General features: G+C 34.9%; 1 protein-coding gene across 2 annotated transcripts in view; it reads right to left on the reverse strand.

Annotated features, from left to right (window-relative positions):
• LOC144453954 (homogentisate 1,2-dioxygenase-like) overlaps positions 1-13342 on the reverse strand; it is an 18648-nt gene extending 5306 nt beyond the window's left edge. For both annotated transcript variants that reach the window (XM_078145325.1, XM_078145327.1), the window contains exons 1-11: positions 13311-13342; positions 11549-11626; positions 9992-10186; positions 8851-8907; positions 7825-7951; positions 6973-7052; positions 6673-6772; positions 5562-5683; positions 3646-3750; positions 2299-2425; positions 911-963 (exon numbers count right to left, since the gene is read on the reverse strand). In XM_078145325.1, the coding sequence (XP_078001451.1) occupies positions 911-963; positions 2299-2425; positions 3646-3750; positions 5562-5683; positions 6673-6772; positions 6973-7052; positions 7825-7951; positions 8851-8907; positions 9992-10186; positions 11549-11626; positions 13311-13325 (1059 nt within the window). In that variant the 5' untranslated portion in view covers positions 13326-13342. The remainder of the gene's footprint in view (positions 1-910; positions 964-2298; positions 2426-3645; positions 3751-5561; positions 5684-6672; positions 6773-6972; positions 7053-7824; positions 7952-8850; positions 8908-9991; positions 10187-11548; positions 11627-13310) is intronic.
• Positions 13343-18276: the final 4934 nt, after the last annotated feature.

The raw sequence follows: 18276 nt of genomic DNA on the forward strand, positions 1-18276 counted from the left end.
GGCTCACAGTGTATCAAACAATCATAGTCAAGCTAACACTATCAACAATTTCATGTCATACACTGTACCAACCAATCACATTTACAACTTATACAATATCAGCCAATTATCTTCATGTCCGAATGTCCTTCACCTGCATTTAAATCACTCAGTCACGCTTACCTGGTATCAACCAGTCACAGTTAGGCTATGACTATCAACCAATCACAGTCACAATAATACTATCAACCAATCACAGTAAGGCTAAGACATTCAACCAATCATAGTCAAGTTCAGACTGTATCAACAAATCACACAGTCAGACTTAGACTGTATCAACCAATCAAAGTCAGGCTCACACAGTATCAACCAATCACAGGCTCACATTTCATCACCCAACAATAAGAATGACTTCACTGAATCTTCATTGTTAAAGCTGCACTAGCTGCAACTGAAAGTATTTTTTGATATTGTTTGTTAGATACAGTAACTACCTTGTAATATCATACACCCTGAATAATATTGAATCACCTATAGATGAACACATTTTTGTAGCTGTATACATGATAAATCAAATCAAAATTATTTTTGGGTCTGGACCCAAAAATCAGCGCCCTCAATGGCCATCACAATTTAAACTTGTTATAGCAGTAGGTCGACCACTGATTAACATATGCCATGTCAGGTTATTGGTATTTTAACACTGTTCAGTGGATAGATTGGGGTTATCTACTTGATTCAAAACCAACCAAACTTTCACTTAAGATTTCAACTTGTCACTACACTACCTATGGATAATATTGACCACTAATTAACAGATACAGTGTCTTTTTACAAGTAACTGACCAAAATTTAGAGAATATATATTTGGTTATGGGATGAAAAAAATATCGCCGTTGCAGCTAGAGCAGCTTTAATAATATCCACTTACTTTGGCTTCATACTTCCCTTTAATAAGGCCCATGAATTCACTCATACAGTTCCCTGTCAAACAGAGGGAGAAGACTTGAGATGGAATAAATGCAGTGTCAATCAACATCACTATCTCACTGGAATGACTTCCTGGAATATGTTATTCAAGCCAAGACTGTGTGTGACTTTAAAATTAGACTTGATAAGCATAAGAACAAAATTAGGGATTACCTAAGCCTTTGAGGCTTCCTTCCCTGTCTTGCCATGGAATCTCCCATGGTGATCATAGTAAATCAACATGTAGACAGATCATAGGTGATAAACACAGCCATATATAAAACATTCTTTAAAGGGCCATGCTTCAATCCTAGGTCATCACATTAGTGTTATGTTAACAAGGTCATTCTTTTGTTGTGAACCAAATTTTTGTCTACATCTGTCAAACAACCATTTTTCACATCTAGATTTAATTCCAGGCCTTTTAAGCCATAGTCAAGTCAATGTACAACCACTGACAACCAAGCACTAACAAGGGTAAAACCATAGTCAAGTCAATGTACAACCACTGACAACCAAGCACTAACAAGGGTAAAACCATAGTCAAGTCAATGTACAACCACTGACAACTAAGGGTGACTTAATATAACAAGGAAAGTAAACAAATGAATTGGATTAATAACAATTGACACAGTATGTGGTGAGTACAGAGACTTGTATTACACACCATGGTTTGATAAGAAAAGTTTTATGGCCTCTTTATGTGTACATGAAATGCCAGGGGAACTGGAAATTTGTTTGTCCATGTGAACTATTATGTAAAGTGGCCATAAAACTGTTCTTATCAAATGTAGTGTAATACAAGTCTCTACTGTTCCAACATGCTGTGCCAAGTGTTATTAATGCAATTCATTATTTGTTTACTTTCCCTGTTTGTAACAAATCCTGCTTGTCAATGCTTGGCTGTCACTGGTTGTATATGTTAACTAGAGTTTCACAGCTCATCAACATTTAACTAAATTTCACTGGTTCCACTCTATAATTTAATGATGATAAATCAGAAATATTTCTTCATCAGTTGTAATGAATGAAATCAATCTGAAATCAAATAAAGATAATTTGCTGCATATATTGCTAAGTTCATTCTTAATACAAGATAACAAATCTGTATTGGAAAGAGGACAGAGTTGAACTATTGACCTATCTTGCCAGTCCTCACCAGAATACTATTTCTAATATCTAATGTCATTGTCACTCTTCATGACAATGCTATCATAATAATCTTTAGTTATACTGGATAGTTCTTTAAGCTGAGTTTTCGTAGAGTTGACTCCCAGGAAGTCCAGTGATAGCCAACCTTCATGGGTTCAGTGTTAACATATTGATAATAACAAATTACTAGTGACTTACTGTGATAATATGGAGGTCTGAATGTATGTTCCTGGACTGCCCATCTTGGTGGAAATATAACAAAGTCAGCAATGGCTACCCCTGGTTTCATAGACTGGCATGTCAAAACAGTGAAGATGGAAGGGTCCTGTAATTAACATAGGATGATAGATTTATAAGAATAAAATGTCTAAGGATTCCTTATTTAATGTATTTAATGTAACAGTTCAACTGTAAATTCAAAACAAAATGTACATAAATATCAGCCATATAATGTAACTTTCATATGTGGTAACAAGTCGTGTGTGGGTAAATGTATTTGTGTAGCTGTATACATAAAGTGGTACACTACATCCAATCAAATTGAATTTTGGGTCTGCACACACAATTAATGCTCCAAATGCCCCAAATTGTACAAAGTAAGAGTCTAAAGTTTGTTTGTTTGTTTGTTCATACATTCGCTGAAGTTTAAAGGAAAAAGACCTTTATTTTTTTTTCAGACAGGCTTGATTTTAGGCCTAATAAAAAATTGTGTGGTTATGAATACGCTCAATTTTAAAATAGGTGGGGTAGGTAGATTTTTTATTTTATTCTATTTTTTTTCATATGTGAATGTCTAGTTCAGGTTTTCTGTTGTTTTCCATATGGTGTCTGTGTTATTGGTTTCTTCTCATCAGACAGCCATTACAGATTGGAAGAACACTTTTATATTGTCTTTTTATGTTGATGTCAGTTTCTGCATCCTCTATTTATTTATTTATTGATTACACGTAACAAAACCCTGGGGATTTGTTAAAGGTACAAATAAAATAAAATTGGAAAAAAAATCATAATAATAACACTTATAGGCTTTTCAAAAGTAACATTACACATCATAATAAAGACTACAAAACAAAACAAAACAACAACAATAACTATTCAACGAGTTGAAACATAATATTAATGAAAAAATAATAATGAAGAGTAATTAGACATTTCAAATGATATATTATAAGTATTTTGTAGGTGGTGCATCCACTATTTCTGGTGAAACTTCACAATTTTTGCGATTTTATTATTTTTTCTCTCAAAGACATTACAAAAAGTTGAGGATCGGCAGTGAAAAACTATAATAAAAAATTTTTCCAGACCTGTAACCATACTATTTCAATTAATATGTCAAATATGATATTGTTAAATAGTAGTTTGTCCAATATTTGGTGTAAGGGGATTTTTTAAGTTCTCCTATAATTTGTCCTATTCTTTGCTTACTTTCATTTCTTATTTACATGAATATTTTCTGACATAAATGAAATTATAATAATAATAATAATAATAATAATAAAAGACTCCAATGAAGTCCAAATCAAAGATTGTTAGAATACTTACAGCATGGTCAAATAACGTTGCATTGATAACCATAAAGTTGTCCAGATGATACTTGTATGGTACATAGTTACCATGCCATGCTACAACATCAAATGGTAAATGGCCCTGAAAATACAATATTAAACTGGTTATTTTTTTCTGCATTTGAATTGAAAAAATACCGCCAATGGCGTTGTAGCACAACTGTACAGTTTTTAAAAATGTTTATTCATATGGTAGTCCATGCTAACAATAGGTGTTCATTTGGTGAATGACTATCCAGTTGCCTATCCAACCATGTTGCTATCTTTACGATATATGCTATCATTTGGCTGTTGCTATGGGCGTGGTCATGTTGTTAGATATATTTGCATACATTTTTGTATGTTTTTGTTCACTTGTGTATGAATTCCTGATATTATCTTTGCAATATATGTAATCATTTGGCTTTTGCTATGGGTGTGGTCTTGTTGCTCGGCATATTTACATACATTTTTTGAATGTTTATTCAATTGTCTATTAATCCTCGTTGTTATCTTTGCAATATATGTGATAATTTGGCTGTTGCTATGGGCGTGGTCTTGTTGCTAGGCACATTTGCATACATTTTTTTAATGTTTATTCATTATTTGTCTTTCTATTCCTGTTGTTATCTTTGCAATATACATGATTATTTGGCTGTTGCTATGGGTGTGGTCTTGTTGCTAGGCAAATTTACATACATTTTTTGAATGTTTATTCAATTGTCTATTAATCCCTGTTGTTATCTTTGTGAAATACACGACCGTTTGGCTGTTGCTATGGGCGTGGTCATGGTTGCTAGGGTATTTCCATACATTTTTTGAATGTTTACTCATTTGCCTACTAGATGATGTTGTTATTTGACCAAAATATACTGCTATTTGGTTGTTGCTAAGGGCGTGGTCATGGTCGCTAGGGCCAATTTTCTCAAAATGTTTTGAAGAAAATCTACAGAACACTTTTATATTGTCTTTTTATGTTGATGTCAGTTTCTGCATCCTCTATTTATTTATTTATTGATTACACGTAACAAAACCCTGGGGATTTGTTAAAGGTACAAATAAAATAAAATTGGAAAAAAAATCATAATAATAACACTTATAGGCTTTTCAAAAGTAACATTACACATCATAATAAAGACTACAAAACAAAACAAAACAACAATTTGCATATCACTCATGGAATCATTGTATGCTTAATATTTCTTCATCCATACATCCCTAAATGCATTTCCATTAAATTTCAGCCCAATCTGCTCAGTAGTTTTGGAATTATAGATTTTTAACCAAAAAGACACATTTTTAGCCCTAATTTGCATATCACTGATGGAATCATCATGTCATGAACAAATCTTACTTTACACCCCCTTAACAATGTTCCCACCAAATTTTGCACCAATCTGCCCAGTAGTTTCTGAGTTTACGTTTTTTGACCAAAATCACACATCTGTGATGCGATCATTTTGATTTGAACAATTTCCCAACTAGACACCCAAGGTAATGGACCCACCAAATATCATGGCAATCGGTTCAGCGGTTTTTGACTTGAAGTTGTTTACACACACACACACACATCCACACACACACACACACACACACACACACACACACACACACACACACACACACACACACACACACACACACACAGACACACACACACAGACAGACAGACAGACGCCGGGCGATCCCTATAGCACTACTGAACCTCAGTTCAGTAGTGCTAAAAATCAACAACTTTTTTTTGTTTTTCTACTTGAAAAAGACAATGTGAAATAACAGAAAGTCCATGTTTGTAACTCAATACATTGCAAAAAGATGCAAAAAGTGACAAATGTTTGCTATTAATCAAACAATAGAGCTTCTCCACTGTCTATGATTAACCCCTTACTACCATACACACCATCAAAGACTAACCTGTTTAGCTGCAAACAGTTTGCCTTGATATTTACTGATCACAGTATATCCATCTACAGTTTTATCCTCATAGTGGGCAACAGGAGTCAAGAAATCCCTGGGATTTGCCAGACCATTGGCTCCTGTTGTATGATAAGAAGACAAAATCCGTGTGTATTGATCAAATAAAGAAACAGTGAAATCATAAAAGATGGGCTGAAAAGTCAGAAAGTCTAAATGCCAAGATTTAGTTTACATGATAGGCTAAAACCAATATCATTTCAAGAGAATATCCATAGCAACAGGAGACGGGTCATTTCTGAATATTTTTTCTTTATAATGAACATTTCTACTCCCAAAGTTAACAATTCTTGAAAGCAAATACTCAATTTTTGTCAACATCTCATCACGATTAACAACCAGGAGTGTACTATAATGGGATATTGTGTCTTGGAAGTATTTGCTGCCTAGATAACACAGAGTTTCTATATGGCCTGTGGCAGGTGAACATCATCCCATGCCAAGTATTTAGTGTTAGGTTGTGTTTTGATGTTTCCTACAGGAATGATTTCTAGGAGTTGACCAGGAGTAACATTGGAAGTCGGCAAACAATAGCCTCCAGACATGTTACATGGGGTATATTTTCCCACTATTCCCAAACATGGAATATGAACTCAAATCCTATGACATATTTTATAGTTCATTGTCCCGGATTTTGTGTATAAAAAGGGGAGATTTTCCGAGATTTCGTTAGTCAACCTAGGGACTCACTGGATGCTGTAACTTTCGGCGAGTACTGTCTTGCAATTTTGTAGCTGATTTCTCTGCCACCACTGGCCTGGCAAGTTGTACTGGTAAGCCCAACTCTCTGATTTGATAAAGGTGATGGTAGTAGATGCTGTATGAATTGCGAATAGTATATACATAGCAAGAAACTGGGCTTACAAAGACCAAATTAGATTTCTATTCCCAACATTCCAAACTGCTGTCTTGTACAAAGGAAGGAATACAGGGGTCTCATTAACCTGCTTCAGACAAGTCCTTGTTGTAGAAAGGTAATGGCTATGACAGGACTGGGGTAAACATCTACAGGGGTTTCATTATAGGCCTATAGGGGATCTCATTCACTTACCAATTGGCCCTAAATTGGGTAATTGAAAGTGACCATCATAGATTTCACAGATGTAACCTCTAGAGGGCTCACTCACTTCAACACTGAATCGCATTCCTTGCTGTAGAAAAAACATTTATGTTAAAGTTATAAAAAAAAAACAAGACAAGAATTATGGTGTTATGAATCAAAAAGGAGTAAAGTACAGGTGATAGACAACAAAACAGTACAACTCCTCTAACAAATTGTCTTGGGACCAACAAAGTTATTAAATACATATTTTTTATCTGAAATAAAGACAACTACAGACTATACACTTACCTGAATGACACATATTTCCATTGGTTCTACTGTCATCTTACCAAACTCTGTTGATATCTTCAAAGTTCCTTTCTGTGGAACTACAATTGATAGACATATGGTATGATGTGGTATGATGTGGTAATAAGTAAAACAGAATATCTGATTCACACCAGCAAACATTTTACAAGAATAAAAGTGAATATGAAAACTATGCTGTTTATTTAAAACTTTCTTATTTATTATCAGTACACCTTTTTTCCTATAATTTATACAATGCAAAACTTGAAGAGTACGCTAGCAGGAAAACCTGGCTGGTGAAATGATGCACAATTCTTTGTGGATAACTGGGTTTGTTACAAACATCTACTCTAACAAGCTCCTATACAGTGGCTGTTGTCATAAAAAGTTGTCTCCCACTACTCATGTTCCCACTTTTCCAAAGTAGCACTGCAATTCAGTAGGGGCCATATTGGATTTTGTCATAAGACCATAGCATTGAAATACAAACGATAAACATTGTACTTTAGAGCAGATTTGTCATACTATTATGATTTCTGTTTGGTGAAATTTATATATCAATAGAACACATTTTGGGAAGATTACCTCCTACAGAAATACATAAAAACTATTTAGTGAATAATTCATTGTGTGATCTTTGTAACAATCTACCTATCACAAAGTCTCAATCATGACTGTTATAAAAACATTTATCAGTCATAGATTTATTACAAAGGTAGATATAATGATGGAGTCATCTAGTAAGAAACCTACCTATCAGGAAGTCACCATCGGAGTTATAAAAACATTTATCACCCATAGATTTATTACAAAGGTAGATATAATGATGGAGTCATCTAGTAAGAAACCTACCTATCAGGAAGTCACCATCGGAGTTATAAAAACATTTATCACCCATAGATTTATTACACAAGTAAATGTGTATTGCTGCTCCATTCCGACTACAGGCATCACCAGCACCACATAGGGTATGTAATCCCTGTCAAACACCAAAGTTGAATACATTTTAATACATAGCAACATAAGGTACATTACAATGTTTATTTCCTTCTGAGGCCTAAAAAAAATAATTGTTTGGTTACGGTTTCACTGCCGACCCTAAACTTTTTTTTAAGTATTTAAGAAAACTAGACACACACAGAAAAAAAAATTTGAAAAAAAAATCTACCTACTCCACCTTTTCTAAAATTGAGCGTAATTGGAACCACACATTTTTTTTCTTAGGCTTTAAAAGGAAAGTAATGACTTACCATGGTAGTTAACTTGCACTTTAAGAACCTTTTTTTACATTAAGTTGAGAATTTCTTTTGATGAAGTAGAGTTCTTGGAGATACACAGTTTGTTACCAACTTTATTCATTACTCATGACCAGTAAGCCTAGAGTAACTAGTAAATATATTCAACAAGCATACACTATTAAAGGTGTAATCATTCATACATTTCATTGTAGTAGTAGTAGTACTGTTACTATTCTTTACTTGTATATGATTGTGCTCTGTCCATTTTTGTGTTTCTTTAGATTAGTTATCTAACTTTATAGTGAGAAATAAGTCCAATTGGCTGGGTGATGTATTAACTTTATAGTGAGAAATAAGTCCAATTGGCTGGGTGATGTATTAACTTTATAGTGAGAAATAAGCCCAAATGGCTGGGTGATGTATTCATTTTCTGTTCTTTGTATTGTCCATTTATAAAATTAATGTATATTTACCTGTCACTATAATAAACAAGTCTTACATTAGCATACCTTAGTATCGGGTAATGAAGTAATCAATTAGGTCAAAAATTGAGGTCATCAGTGTATGGAAGAAAATTACGATAAATGACATGATGCCACTATTTCAATATATATCTGATATCAGTAATTGTAAATCTCACCTCTACAAAGTCCACCTCCTTGCCTTCTGTAGGAAGCTGAAATGGTTTCCATCTCAACTGTAGTAAATACAAATATAACAATGATTATACTACACAACAAGGAATCTCCTGTTATGATCTTTGACTGGTTCCTGTATACATGCATCACATTACCGGTATACATATGTAAGCAGGTAAAGAGGAATTGCCATCATCCACTCACATTTATCACGAAGAACAATCTGATGACTGACCATAATGAATTGTGGGAATGTATAATACATACAAGCATTGTATGCATAATCCAATATGACAGATCCAAGATGATAATTGCTATAGTCATTTGCTATCTAACTATAAACTGATAAAGGTCATAGGTTATAGGTCATAGGTCATGTGATGATGCACTTTTCAGCAGTCATAATCTAAGATATGCTAAATATATGAAACAAATATGGTATCTACTATTTTGTACTGTCTGCAACATTTGCTGAATGTTCTACTTTATGAGTGATTGTCTGAGATGACTTTATTAACTGACAAAATTAAATAATACATATTCTTTATTAAATCTCAAGAGATGGAGAGATGAAGTAAAACTCAAGGGATGGAGAGATGAAGTAAAACTCATGGGATGGAGAGATGATGTAAAACTCATGGGATGGAGAAATGAAGTAAAACTCAAGGGATGGAGAGATGAATAAAACTCAAGGGATGGAGAGATGAAGTAAAACTCAAGGGATGGAGAGATGAATAAAACTCAAGGGATGGAAAGATGATGTAAACTCAAGGGATGGAGAGATGAAATAAAACTCAAGGGATGGAGAGATAAAGTTAAACTCAAGGGTTGGAGAGATGATGTAAAACTCAAGGGATGGAGAGATAAAGTAAAACTCAAGGGATGGAGAGATGAAGTAAAACTCAAGGAATGATGGGGGGGGGGGGGTTCATTTAATTTTAAATAGTGAACTTAAGAAATGACTACATGACAGCATATTACCATAGCAACAATAACACTGCTGCAACTCTCACCTGACTTAGATATCAGGTTACAAACTAAAGTAGATTTCACTCAAAATTATGTAGCTGTCATTATATGGTACATTTGTTACCACGGCAACATCAACTGTCAATTATATCATAAAACCATGGCAACACTGACCTGATTTGGATTTGGGTACCAAGTCTTCCAATCATCTCTGATGTTACCATTTTGTGCCTTGGTGAAGGGTGAATGTTTGACTGCTGGCCGTATACGATATAACCAGCTACGTTTATTGGTTTCCCTAGGACATGTAAAGGCACTTCCCGACAATTGTTCAGCATACAAACCATATGGACATTTTATTGGATTATTCTGATAATCAGCAATTTAGGGATAAAAAAAGAAGAAAAACAAAATGTTTTTGTTATAATATGCATATGTATGTGTATAGTATATGTATGTGTGTGAATGCATGTGGGTGTATGTACACATATATATATAAAAGAAAGTTTATGAGTGTGACCAGCTCTACTGACCATACACAACAAATTTGTAGTGGAGAACCAAATGAAACAAAGTTATGGAAATGGTGAACAACCCGCTAATCGCAACAAGACAACAGGCGATGTTTCAAATGTGGTGGCTTGAAAAGATCAATCATCACAATCTGGAAAATCTCAAGATGTAAAATTTGTACGATGGCTTAAAGAATTTGAGTGGACGAACATCCATACCAGTGACAGCAAGTACCTAAGAGATGGCAGTATTTACAGAGTATGGTGTCGATATTGTAAATTCTTGAAAGAGAAGTCTGATTTCGCATTGCAACGGGGAAAATTGGTTGAAAAACAAACAAACTTTAATGGAACACTCCATTTTGGTGACACACGTTCGAGCGACTTCAAAGACCTATATTTCACGAAACCAGCGGTAAAAACTAGCACGTGAATGGTGATAACAAAATAGCATAAATAAAAATAAATACTGTCTATCTGATAGCCAAACAAGAACTGCCATTTTCACTATTTCTGAGTTATTGCTACTGCTCAGAAAAATGGCTTCGGTTTGAATCTCATTTATTAGTTGACGTGGAAATGGGTGTGCATATTATCCCGCGTATGTCGGGGATCACGAAAGCCAAGTGAAGTCAAGAATGGCAAACTTTCCTGTGCTGAGAATAGGAGGCGGGCATTTGACCAACATTTTTGACAACTAACTTTCATTGGGACTTGAAAAATCACAGATGTAGAGCTTAATTTCTTGCATAAATTATGAAATTGCAAGACTATACCCTTACGGAAGGCATTTCGTTGGACATTTGCATATCATAGTCAAAACTCAATCAGCTGTACAAATGAATATTATTGAGAGATGACGGCAGCCTGTCAGTTTTGTGATGGATTACTACTGACATGCACTATTTGCAATTTGCTCACCACAGGGGTTGAACCACATTTAATGCCTTGAGCAACGGGATTGACTAGACTGGGATTGTATTACAGAATACAGTCTCTGTCAGGACCTAGACTAGTCCCTTGGAGCATGAAAGTAAATTGTGTGTGTTACTTACCTGTCCCTTGGAGCATGAAAGTAAATTGTGTGTGTTACTTACCTGTCCCTTGGAGCATGAAAGTAAATTGTGTGTGTTACTTACCTGTCCCTTGGAGCATGAAAGTAAACTGTGTGTTACTTACCTGTCCCTTGGAGCATGAAAGTAAACTGTGTGTTACTTACCTGTCCCTTGGGTAGGGATCCTGGACATCTTGGATCTTCTGATTGAAATTCATTTCCAAACCCACTTAGGTATTTTAACTGTATATAAATATAAAATATACCACTTAGGTATTTTAACTGTATATAAATATAAAATATACCACTTAGATATTTTATTTGTATATATGAATATAATATAACCATTTAGATATTTTAACTGTATATAAATATAAAATATACCACTTAAGTATTTTAACTGTATATATATATATATATAAAATATACCACTTAAGTATTTTAACTGTATATAATAACTGTATAAAATATACCACTTAAGTATTTTAACTGTATATAATAACTGTATAAAATATACCACTTAAGTATTTTAACTGTATATAAATATAAAATATACCACTTAGATATCTTAACTTGTTTAGTTTTTCAATTTAGTCTTCACTGTTTACTCAATCTCACTAAATAAGCATTACTAGCAACACTAACTTTGCACACTGTTTGCCAATGTGCAGTAGTTGGTGGTCATAGACATAACAATTATGGGCAGAGTGGTGAAAGTTGAAAAAATAAGAATCAGATGAAAAATCACATTCATTGCCATCCACTTATACAACCGTAAAATACATGTACCTGCATATAAAGTTGATAGTCACTTTCTATGCACTTTGAACTTTGACATCAAAACATCATTTTTGTATTATTGTGAACCACATTGTGTCACAGTATGTTTTTTGATGACCTACATATACAAATTTCACCTTTAAGGTATTCTTCATTATTTTAATGTAACCATTAACCATGTCACAGCATACCTTACCATGTAGTCATTGATTAACTGATGGATCTCCTAAACAACACAATTTGGCAAACTTTATGTCTATCCAAATCATTTACTCCTAAAAAAATGATAAGTTTGCATGATATGAATATAGATGAATATTAGGGAGTCTTTTAAAAGTTGGAATGAAAACTAAATATATTTGTATAATTTAATATCGACATTTTTTGTTTAGTATAATTTTTTTTTAATCCCAAACAAAATGAAATCGATTAAAAACGTTCCACATTTTAAGCAATTTCATCACTTGGCACTGTGCCATCATTACGTTTTACACGTATGTACTACTACTATTTGTGGCATGGCTGCTGAGAAATACCCAAACATCTATTTACAAACAGTTTGTATATTGGTAACGATGGCATTTTGTTTGGAATGAAATGACGGCATGAATATGGGTGATCACGGACAGTGTCAAAGTTAATATCCGGGCTATTATCACCAGTACACATCAATATACATCAAATGTTGACAACATCGTCCTAGGCCGAGGGGTGCACCGTGTCTCGACTCATCATTACCGACAACAACCCGAATGTGAATGGTCAGCATGGTACATATTTGCTTACATGGTCCGGAAAAGAAATATGATTACGTGTACTCCGTGTTAATATGGCGCCCTATTTTATAGCCCCAACTCCTTACAATGTGTGTGACCTGAATAGACGTACGCATGCATTTTATGCCATCGGCCCGGTATACACACATGTACACGGTTCACAACATACCACGTCCACGCTGTGCCTCAACACTGTACCTAATACTACGCTAAATATATCATTAAATCGTGGTTAATAATTGGTTAAAATAATCACTCCGTTATCACTAAACCCAAACAAACCCGCAAACTTATCATGTCAGCGTTAAAGATGAATTCAATATTCACAGCAAGACATGGACTGGAGGAATATGACATTGATTTTTCCATACCTCACTCTCCGCCATGTTGACAGGTTGATGGATGGATTGGAACAGACGCCCTCAGTAGGTTGACCTGAGTACAAGGGGGCTCGGAGTGGGTGTGTCTGATGTTTTGCCCAATCACAGTCCCGGTGTTCATGCGTGCATATGTTCACTTCGATGAAAATAAACAAACTTGAACAACAACACGGCGCTTAAAAAAAACACACGTAATACAGAAATTTGTATGTGAAATACAAAATGAGATATCAACAGAAGATTTTACTAATAGGCCTAAATACTGGGATCTTGATCTTGTGAAATATTTTCTAAAATGAACAAGATCGCAACACTAGTAGTTTGGTGTTAGAATCCAATTGAAGAGTGACCCCCCCCCCACATGATCTAGATTTCGATATATTTGGTACAGATATCTCTTTAATTTTTATAAAATCTAGTTAAAAATAGGAAATTGTTTATCTTTGCAAAATACTATATATATCGCACTAGCATTGTATGTATGCTAACTTATCCATAACAGTCCGACAAAATTGTGTTATACAATGTATAATTATATGGAGTAACCTGGGCTGTGTTATTTAATTCCGTTGTAGGTGGTACTAACCCCCCCCCCCCCATGTAATATAGTCTGGGTGGCCGTCGTTGCTACTCTTGCCAAATACTAACTCGGGCCGGGCCGTGCACATTGTTGAAGATATGTATGTACGTTTGGGTCAATCTTGCAAGCATTTCCTCGACTATGTATGGCATTCAAAAACTATCGCTTGGTTCATTCACAAAACTTGGCAATGGTGCTTGAGTTGTCAGTCCATAAACAGTCCCAATATACCATATTACCAAAAAACAAAACAAAACAACACAACACAAACCATGATCATACTCTGATAAACACACATTATAATAACAATGACCATACTCTGATAAACACGCTTTATAATAACAATGACCATACTCTGATAAACACACATTATAATAACAATGACCATACTCTGATAAACACATATTATAATAACAATGACCATACTCTGATAAACACACATTATAATAACAATGACCATACTCTGATAAACACACATTATAATAACAATGACCATACTCTGATAAACACACATTATAATAACAATGACCATACTCTGATAAACACATATTATAATAACAATGACCATACTCTGATAAACACACATTATAATAACAATGACCATACTCTGATAAACACACATTATAAGGGACCGGTCAGTTTCTTCGGCCTGGGGGAGGGGATTCGGTGGATTGGTAGGGGGGTCACCCTGTTTTTGAAATTGGCAGTAGGGGTGTCATGCTGTTTTGAAAATTGTGATGGAAGAAAAAACATCCTTTCTACAATGGCATATAGCCTTGTCTGAAATGTGGTACATGTCAATATTTGTTCTTGTCCCTGTTTCTTACATGAATTCTTTAATATTACTTCTTAGTTCAAACATAACTATACATATACATGTATTACCTAGCTACCACACTAGTTACAGAACATGTCATGTAAATGCTTGGCTGTTTTACAATCAATGCTTCACTTATATTGCAGTTTGGGGCAAAAGTGAACTTGAAGGTTCGTAAGACCAGAAAAAAAGCTGTTCAACGGGCCCTACCTACCCATATTTTTGCCATTTCAATTTTTTTTTTTTTGGTGATGGGCAAAATATCCTCATGCTGGCTTTGCATGTCAGTGAAATGTACACTTTGTTTCAAAATTAAGGGAATTTCTTTATATTTTCTGAATAGTACATGTAACAATATACATTTGAGTCAATTCCAAATTATGTACTATCAGTGGTTTACTTGGCTCTGATGATGCATACAAGCATGAATTGAGATAAAATTAAACTGTTGCATATCCAATATTCACTAAACGAAATGAGCAAAACTTTATGACCATGGGAAGGGCAGTCATTGGGCCATCAAAAGTCTGATAGTCTGAAAGTCTTCAAATGTTTTACTCTTTCTTTATTCATGATTTTTTTGGAATCAAATTAAAGTTCAGGAGAAGTCATTTACCACATCTGCAAAATATCTTTCAGCTTTGCCACAACAAAATACACTTCATAGCCAGATAAAATGTACTGCATGTCATAATTGTCTCTCAATTCTGGTATTTTAAAACCACATTAAAGCTTTGTAAGACTTTATAATTATGTTTTTTGTTTGATATTTTATGCCTCTAAATGGCCTCCTATATTGTCTTATTTTCAAAAAAGTTTGCATTTTTGAGGATCGGTATCCTTCCAATCAGTAGCAATCACGGTAATAATTGTCTTTCTCCCAAAACAAATGGAAGGTGGCTGACTAAGTACCTCCCTTCATAGGTCAGAGCTAATTATGAGACATCTCCTTACAATTATCCATGTAAAATGCACATCCTTTGTCAAGTAATATCATTTGGACTGTTATTGTAGTTGATTATCACTTATTTTTAATGCATCATTGTACCTGTACTACCATATATAATGTTATATCTCCTCTATAGTGTAGGTGACAGAAGGAGTGGCTAAAATAATTCTGGAGTTTCATTTAGCAGGTCTTAACATATTTTGAGAGGAGCTACAAAATTTGTTTAACCGTAAATTGTGCACATTTCCTAACTAGAGCTGATGGAAATCATTTGCCATACAGACAAATTGCAAGAGATAAAATCAAAATGAATGAATAAGTACAATGTAAACTCAACTTCAAATGTTTTGCCATCATTACATGTGGTTTGTTTTTACATCCTTTGAAAAAAAAATCGACCTACCTACCCACCCACCCAATGTGTCGGGTTATGTTGCCCGTTGAACAGCATTTTTTTCTGGCCTAATGGCAATTTTCATAGATATTTATAAATGAAGTTAATCTAAATTGTTCTACTCGTCATGTTATTGACACTACAAATCACCACATCTCATCAGATTCCAGTTTCTATTATACACTAGGTATGACCACCTAAAGTTCTCTAACATACCGGTGACTTTATTATACTATATATTAATGCCCCTATACTATATGTTACATGACTGTCTATTTTATGTGATATAGGAAACTCATTTAAAACGTACATTTACATTAGCTTTTCGAAGCTTGGAAATATTACCTCAAAGGTTATGAATAACCTAAACATTGCCTTAGTATCTCAAGCAAAAAAACTCCATATCTGCCAGGGGGAAAACCCCAAGGACTTCCTCACCCCCAGAGGTCACTCATGCATTCAACCAACAATCAGATGCACCAACAACCTTTTTACTGTCATAATGGTATTAAACTTTTCTTAAATATTTTCACCCTATTCTAATATGAGATGATATTGTCTTTTCAAGATGTGAAATGTTTGCCAAGATAGTCTAAAATTGCCTTAATCTCCAAATCTCCCCTACCAATGATACTACCATTAGATGTGCTGACCTTGACTACATATGTATATAATGATGCCATTTAACTTTTTAAGAACATATTTTAACCCTTAGTGTAAGTTATAAAGAATAGTTTCTGATACTTGCTGTCTTGTAAAGCATGGATTAAGTTATTGCTTGAAAGGGTCTAAATAGCGTAAATATTGGCTATAAGAGTAAAAATCCTCCAGGGCTTCTAGAGGGAGACCCCCTCAGACCCCCCCCCATGAGGTGGACATATCCCAGTCTCAAGCTATTCCCCTCTTACTGTCAAGATGCTATCAAAGTATATTTCAAAAGTATTTCAACCCTATGTAGTTGTTTTTTTACATGTTGGTATCGTCTTGTAAGGCTTGGAAATTATTGTCTGAAAGGGTCTGAATAGTCTCAAAATAGACTTTTCAGGGAAAAAACCTCCAGGGCTTCTAGGGGGAGACCCCCTAGGACCCCCCATGAGGTGTACACATCCCAGTCTCAAGATCTCCCCCCCTACCTCTTACTGTCAAGATCCTATCAACCTATATTTCAAAAATATTTAAACCTCATGTAGTTGCTTTTTACATGTTGGTGCTGTCTTGTAAAGCTTGGAAATGATTTTCTTCTAGGGGGAGACCCCTAGGACCCCCATGACAGCTGTACATATTCCCTTCTCAAGCTTTCCTCCTACCTTTCATTGTCAAGATGCTATTAAACTCCTTTTCAAATATATTTACCCTGTGTAGTCAATAATTATAATTATGATAGTGCTAACCCGGGATCTTATAAAGTAGATGCAAGACAGTCAAGCAGTCCACACTGAGTCACGATCAAAAAATACCTGTCACTCATGCGAATATCATATATGGGGGGGGGGGGGTCATCATGTTTTAGAATTAAGTGATGGGGGGGGGGGTCAGCCTGTTTTGGATTTACAGATGGGGGGGGGGGGTCAGTGACTTTTTGTCGGCCCGATTTAAGAATCCACCGCCCCCCCGCCCCCCAGGCTGGAGAAACTGACCGGTCCCTAATAACAATGACCATACTATGGGTTTTAAACGAGAGGTTTTACGAATGGCTGGAAAATCTCGACTCTCTATGGAACGGACCTCCCACGATGTTGATTACGACACGATGATAAAACTGGGGAAGATTTGAAGCAACTGATACTGAAAGAGTTACTGGAGATCTGTATACAGCGGTGAATGTTCTCCATGATGAAAAATATTACCATGAAAACATCAAAGTTGGCGAAGTACTTATTGATAAATTCGCTGTAAGTGTTCACACAGACCCTAAACGAATAGTGTCCTTTAAAACATTATTTTCTACGTTTTATAACGAATAATGGTTTTAAAACAATGCATATAACATAATGGAAAGTATGGGGTGACATGTTACCTTGCCTTACACTATCAAACTGAGAAATAGAATTTTGAACTGTGAAATACAATGTTGAACTGAGAAATAGAATGTCGAATAGTGGAACCCTGAAATCAAATGTGTAACTGTGAAGTTGGGTTTAGAAGAATGAGTAGTCGAATGAAACAGGAAGCAGAGTAATCGAATGTCGAACTGTACAATAGAATACAGAATTAAAC

Source organism: Glandiceps talaboti, chromosome 3, assembly GCF_964340395.1.
Source record: "Glandiceps talaboti chromosome 3, keGlaTala1.1, whole genome shotgun sequence".
NCBI classification, from domain to species: Eukaryota; Metazoa; Hemichordata; class Enteropneusta; family Spengelidae; genus Glandiceps; species Glandiceps talaboti.